Source organism: Delphinus delphis, chromosome 11, assembly GCF_949987515.2.
Source record: "Delphinus delphis chromosome 11, mDelDel1.2, whole genome shotgun sequence".
NCBI lineage: Eukaryota > Metazoa > Chordata > Mammalia > Artiodactyla > Delphinidae > Delphinus > Delphinus delphis.
Genome location: NC_082693.1, coordinates 35,081,855 through 35,089,072, shown reverse-complemented (window position 1 = coordinate 35,089,072; position 7,218 = coordinate 35,081,855). Strand labels below are relative to the sequence as shown.

Below are 7,218 nucleotides of genomic sequence, written 5' to 3'. Positions count from 1 at the left end.
CAAAAGGAATGTGCAATACACAAAAGAGGTAGCAAAAGAAGGAGGGAGACCCACACATAGATAAAAAAGGTCAAGATTGGTCTATACAATTGAATATTGGAAGCCTTTGAAGGATCAAATCTTGTTTGACTATTAACGTGTCATCCCTGGATATTATTCTATTTGATACTAAACTCATGGAAACTTTAAAGACAAATATTCATATCAGCTGATAGCCAATTTCTCTAGTCAATCCTTTGAAATGTATAAGCATAGTGCTCTAAGATTGGTTGGTTGGTTTGTTTTCTATCTTACTTCTGCTGACTAGAATCCTTCATTGAAGCACTTTTTCCTTAAAAGCCACATAAAGATTCTCAAATAATATTTTCATAAGGACTACATACTGATAATAACACCCACTTTCTAAATCAACTTTCATCTTCATTCTACAAGACAATGACTTTCAGAATAAATAAAAATATAGTCCTAAGTGGCATTATTTACTTGTCCCAGAGTCAAAAGTTGAATCATCCACTATGCAAATTTGGTCATGGTCAATGTTCCTACATGTCAGGGATAACATCGTAAGTTTCTTTGTACAGAACGGTCAGTGGGTTACTATAGTGAGCTTGATCTCTGCAATTTTAGTGTCAGAGATCCTTATGATTCTAAGTACCCCATGTGTGGCTATTAAAAGTAAAATAAACAGCAGGGGTATGGTTACAATTGCCTAGTAAACAATCATAGAAAGATGTTTATTAAAGCTGACTCTCAAGTGACAGATAAATGCACAGTTCTATTATGTATGCTAAATTTAACATGCTGCAAGCTTAAAAGCAGATAGATCAAAACAATAGAGGTTTTAAAAAATCATAAAGACAAAATACAGCTATGTCAGTATGTGACAGGAAAATAATTTTGCCTTAAAAGTGATCTTCCCCAACCCCCTCAAGGAACATGTAACCACAATTTACGGAACAAAATTAAAGCAAGTTGGGAGCATTCCATTTCTTAGCCTGCTTGGCTCTGAGTTAAAAAAAAAAAATTAATGAACTGTTGTTAAACTAAGATACAATTGATCTCTTCTACTATAAACAAAAAACTACAATACATAATTACTGATGTATAATTCTGATTTATTAATGTGTGATGTTTAGTTCTTAAAAAAAGAAAACAAAAACAACAAAACACACACAAAACAAGCCAGTAAACAGACTCTTTCATGCACATCCTTTTTTCTACCTTACATAGTTCCACAGCATGATTTTTTAGAGGAGTTCCCTTGCTCAGGGTTGGCATATGTTTTTCAATTTTCACTGTCAACAACCATATTTACAGAAAGATGTACAAATATTGTGAATGGTAGGCTGTGCAACCCTCACATAATTAAAACTTCAGTTTCTTGGTTTTCTAGGGCTTTGTGTAAATGTCAATAAATTTGAGAGTTCACCTAACTGTGCATCTTAACCTTTGTTCCCAAAGGTGAAGGGCAGGATTTTTAATCAGGTAGCAATTTACCTTAATTGGGAAAACATAATTAGGTATTATTATCTAATTGCAATTACTGGTTGGAGAAAGTCACATTTCACAAGTAGTGACCCATGATGGATTATCACTCTCCTATTACTGAATTCTGCATCTGTATTTGTGTTTGGCAGACAGCCAATAAAAATTCAAAGGTAATCATAATGCTTCTCTGCAGTCCAGCTGTCAAAGTCACCAGCTCCGCTGCTGAATAAGAAACCGAGACATACTTCCTGAGCCACATCTTGGCTATATCTGTTTCCTGCTCAGACATCAAGTGGAGATCAAAATAATTGTATAAAAAAAACCCATGTGAAGCAGGTTAGAGAACTGTTCCATACTTCGTTTCTGGTACAGTTAAAAAGTTTAATGTCTCAAGGCACCACTATGGTTGAACATCAGATACATGGGTAACCAGCTAATCTACTAGGCTGTAAAGTCAGTAAGTAGCTTGTACAACTGTGAAAAAGCAATCTCTAGAGGACTGTTAGATATACTGTAGGCACAGGTATCATAATACAAATAGAAAACAATGAGTCCTAGAAAAAGCATGTTGAGCACCGTTGTGGCATCATTTGTATTTCTTTACCTAACGCTATGTAAACCTTAACATTTACAAAAGGAAAGACTAACTTTTGAAAGTTACACCCAGGGTTGCTCTTTGTGCTATCCCCCAATAATCGGTTCTAGTTCGTTGGTGTACTTTTAGAAGTCGTTGGATCTGGGTCGCCTCCCCCTGTGGCGCTGGTCGATTCATTTAAGTGCGAGCTCAAGTTCTCCGACGTTAGGTGGGAAGACTTGTAGACGATCTCGTTGAAGTCAGACCTGATGCACACCAAGGGGGGATCATTCAACGGGTCTTCCACTGAGGCCTGGGTGTTTTCTCGCGTGATTCCCATGTCCTTGCTTTGTTCTGATGGGGATTTTCTTTTCATGCGTGTGTAAGTATTGTCTTGATTCTCCATGCCTTGCTCATTTTTCAAAAACCGTCCAAAGAACCAAATGAAGAATCCAAACCACACAAAAGCTATCAGACTTGGCACAAAAGCCAGACACTTGACATCAAGGCTTGCCCCTATGAACCTGCTGTGTAAGAACATGTCTCCCTCAACATAGGTTTTATTAGTCTGAGGGTTGGTGTGATTGGACCGCCATTCCCAGGATAGCTTGGTTCTGTTCAAATCCTTTAGACTCTCTGAGTCTTTCACTGTATATATCTTCTGCCCTGGGCCAATATACTGTCCATATTCATGAGGCTTATAAAATATCTGATTCTTCCACATATTAAGATCCAAAATCAAGACGAGAAAGATAATCCCATAGTTAAACCATTTACCTGCATTAAAAAAGAAATACTGCATATTAGTCAAAGACCTATAAAACTGCAATAGAGTTTTCTCCTACAACATGGAGATACTGGTATTATAGCATAAATTGTTAATATTTTAGACCTGCTAAAAATTTTTTGAGAGTGTTATGCTGCCATTAAGTGAATTGGCAATGAGGATTTCCTAAATGGATTCTAGGCATGTGAAAATGTAACTGTAGATCCCAGAGCCAGTAATTTATGGTAACTACACTTTCTAAATTAAGTCTCCTGGTTTTTAAGGCACCACAGTTATACTCAAATTTGGTTCCATGTAGGTTATTCTATAGAACAATTTAATTAAGGTTTAAAAACAAAGTTCTGATGAAATTCTTAAGAGAAGTCCAACGTATGATTGACTATCTCTTACAGTTTTATAATTAAGCCAGGGAAAGAAATAAATCATTTTGCAGTGCAAGCACAGCAGTATATCAATTGAATTCACATTGCTCTTTGTAGGTGACCTGTTGATTAAACTATTAGTTGATGTGATTCAGATCAATAATCCTTGAGCATTCATTTCAAGACTTTAAAAATAATTGCATCAAATTCTCATTGAACAGAATCCATTTATCAGACATATAAATATAACCATAGCTGTAGAAGACATGATTTGGAGAGACTGTAATTATTATGACTTCTTTGTAGTATTTAAAAATCTTACATAAATAAGGTATTATTTAGAGACATACTACCTAGTAAAACCTTTGCATCTTTAAATGGAAAGAATGTTGAAAAAATTTCAAGGGATACTAGATTCCATTATAATTTTTATTATAATTTATTCCAAGTTTTAGTGTGTCATAATAATATAGTAATACTCAGCTCATAGTTTTGCAAAATTATGTGATATTTATAACAGGTTCTAAAAGTTTTAGTTATAATTATATGTGTTATGTCAAAATTATTTTATTTTGTATTTAAAAATAGTGATAGTGAACATTATTAAGTTAGTGCTTCACATGAGAGATAGGATCTTGGGCAAACTTCTTAAACTAAGATTGGTAAAAATGTATTTTTAAATATGTACTCCAATAGAACACATAGCTCTATAAAAATATAACTTTGTAAGGAGTTTAAGAAAGTATTTTATCATCGTCATTACACATTTTCAATCTCCTATTATATGCAAGGTTGAAGAACTTTAATCCGGGACTGGCTCCCAAACCTACTAGCTATGTGACCTTGGGTTAGTTGTTTAACTTCTCTAAACTCCAATTTCTTTACAAGCAGAAAATAACAGTACTTATTAAGCTGTTAGCATTTCATGAGATTATTAGATACTAAGCACAATGCCTGGTACATAATAGGAACTCAGTAATTGTTACTATTATTATCATCAAAGCCTTGCCTAAGTCATGATAATGTCTTCATTTGCATGGGAAGGTGCAACTTCTTCTCTATGAAGAGAATTTGTATAAATCATATGAAGGGAAATTATAACTCTGCCTGTCCTGAAATCATTCAACTATACAGGGTTTATAATATTTGTAATGGAAGCTCTTGCCTGAATGATTTATTTGGCACACCCAAACTGCAAAGTACGATAGAACATTGGAAACTTTTCCAGATATGATAAAATGTTTATAACATCTGGTACTGTTAAGTTCAAACCACTCCTGCCCTCTTGAATCTTCAAAACGAAAACAGAATCAACCATACAACAAATTAAGAAAGCTCAAGCCAGAGAAATTCAAATACAAAGGTGAGCGTCATTACCAAACATTTACTGTGCTCAGAATAGACTCTGTGGAGGGTACCTTAGTAGATGCTGAAGACATATGCTACTGCCTTCTAGGAAGGAACTCATCATCTTATGGGGGAAATAGGAAACAGACATCAACAGATAAATAATAATAAGAGGCCACATTTAAGAGGTGCCAAAGGAGTGATACAAACCATTAATGCTGCAGATGTTGAGAAAACAGAATAAAAACTGAGGGCTAAATTCTGCAGAAAAGATTTTGAAGGAAATAGCAATTCATGTGGTCCCAGAAAGAAAAGCAAGACAGGGAACGGTTTGGAAAATGTTATGTTTCTTTCTAGTATATGCTTTTATTTTGCTGCAGATAGAATAACATACAGAAAAAGATCAGGTAATGTGGAAGAGAGGGTCTGAGGGGAGAGAGAAGGGAAAGAATGGAGAATATCATAGGAAAAAAAGGCCAACCGGAATGAGAGACAGGTGATATATAAAAGTTCAGGGATTATCATTCAGTATCTCGGAGGCACTAATTTGTAGCTTCTGTGATAGAAGCAGTTGGGAGAGGGGCTTTGGATACTTCTTTGTTGTAGAAGATCCATACTTATTCCCTTGTTGTAACCTACACGGGTTATAAAGCCAGACTGGATGGTGAGGGGAAGAGGTCCTTGGACTTGTGTGACTGACCATCACCTTCTTGACTCATAAAGGTCCCTTGGAAAAATGTGTATCCTCTCTTAGTCACTTTTATAAACTCATGAACAGAGCAGTCCTTCATAAAGGGTCCTGTTTCCAGGGTAATGACGTCAGAAACTGAACATTAACAGCATCGTGGAATCAGCGAGGAAAAACAGGAATGCTCATGGAGCTTGGAGAAGGGTGCTTTCCTGGTGGGGAGAAGATGCTCAGGGAATGTTTAATAGTCAAAGGAAAAAAATAAAACCAGAGAATAAAAGTGATAGTGAATGTACAGCGATCAAACTGAAGGAACCCTGAGGATAGAAGGGGATTTTTTCAAATTATTTTCTCTACCCAAGTTGAATGGTGCTGGGTCAGTTTGACCACTAAACTGTCACACTAAAGGATCACATTATGTTGCTTCTCACATGACCTGGTGTCTGAATATTTAGATAGGACGAAGGAGACATGCATTAAGAATGTGTTGCCTGACAGGGATACCATCACCCTGCTGTAACACATCTTTACTGATTTGTGAGAGAGAGTACCATAGTGACAAAAACTGCAGGCTAGACATCAGCAGATGGAGATCTAATACTCATCTTAAATAATACAACCTTGGGTAACTTGTTTAACCTCTCCAGATCTCAGCAATTTTATTTTCAAATTGAGGAAACAGAACTAGATGCCTCCCAGTTCTATGATTCTGTCCTCTTCCCCCAAATCCTTCTACTTATTAACTATTTAATTTTTTGTTCTATGAAATGGAGAATAATACCAACATACCCACTTCAAAGGATTATTGTTAGGATAAAATGAGAGGTTATATTTAAAAGTTCTCTGAAATGTATTGTTTGCCAAAAATGTAGGGTAGTGTTATTTCTGCCATTTCTTCCTTCTACTTCTTCAATCCAGTTAATACAAGATCTTAGTGATAGAAAAGAGAGAGAGAAGAGTGTGTAAGGATTTGTAACAAAGATATATCCTAAATGTTTCAGTTTGGATAAAACAGAATAAATTACTAAGCACTGACATTACTGGGTAGATATCACTGGACTAATTATCCAAGAGGATCCAGTGTATAGTTATATATAAATATGCTTTCTGAATCACCATATTTAACTTGTTAAAAATCCTTAGCAACTGTAATTTGTCTACAGCTTGCAGTAGTATTAGTCCAGAGACAAGGTCTTTTATACACACAAATTTGGAAGCAGATAGATTCTTCCCTCCTCTGCAGACAGATCGTGTTGGGAGGTGGGGAAGTGCAGAGAGGAGAGAATCAACTGAAGCAGGATCCCTATTGATTTATTTCCTTTTCTCCTCTGTGAAGGTAGCATTGTCCTTCCCCCCACTGCTGTAGCCACTCAGTCGAAACTTGGAACAGCTGAAAATATAGAAGAAATGGCTCTTCTTACTTTTTGTTTGTTTCCTGCCCACCTGACATAACTTCTGGTCCATTTATCCATTTGTACAAGGAAGGATGTTCATCTTTCTCTATCATCCATTCTCCTATTTTCCTATACAGTGTTTTATTACTTTGGTAATACTCTCTCCTCTTTAAAAACAGTTTTCTGAGATGCAGCAAACTAGAAAGCAAAATCAGGTGGGACAACTCAACCTTAGTGTTCTTGTCTATAAAGTGAAGGAGTTGAGCCATATAATCCTTGAGATTTCTTCCCTGTCCTAAAAGTCTCTTTGATGATTCTGTGAAATAAACATCACCTAAATCTCAGTGTTTTATGATGGACCAGAAAATTCTCACCATTAGAGCAAAAAAGATGCAATACACAATTTTCAGATGCAGAAAGCTTTCCTTAAAAAAAAGATTGTATATTCTGAGAAACAGTTTGCCATAAAAAGATAATTTTGAGTCCCTGAAATGACACACATGACAAGGTATAAGACACAAAAGGCTAAAAAAAAAAAAAAAAGGGCTTCCCTGGTGGCGCAGTGGTTGAGAGTCCGC

General features: G+C 35.8%; 1 protein-coding gene across 4 annotated transcripts in view; it reads right to left on the bottom strand.

Annotated features, from left to right (window-relative positions):
* Positions 1-890: 890 nt before the first annotated feature.
* Positions 891-7,218, bottom strand: part of TMEM117 (transmembrane protein 117) — a 534,943-nt gene continuing 528,615 nt past the window's right edge. For all 4 annotated transcript variants that reach the window (XM_060026169.1, XM_060026170.1, XM_060026173.1 and 1 more), the window contains one exon: positions 891-2,839. In XM_060026169.1, the coding sequence (XP_059882152.1) occupies positions 2,190-2,839 (650 nt within the window). In that variant the 3' untranslated portion in view covers positions 891-2,189. The remainder of the gene's footprint in view (positions 2,840-7,218) is intronic.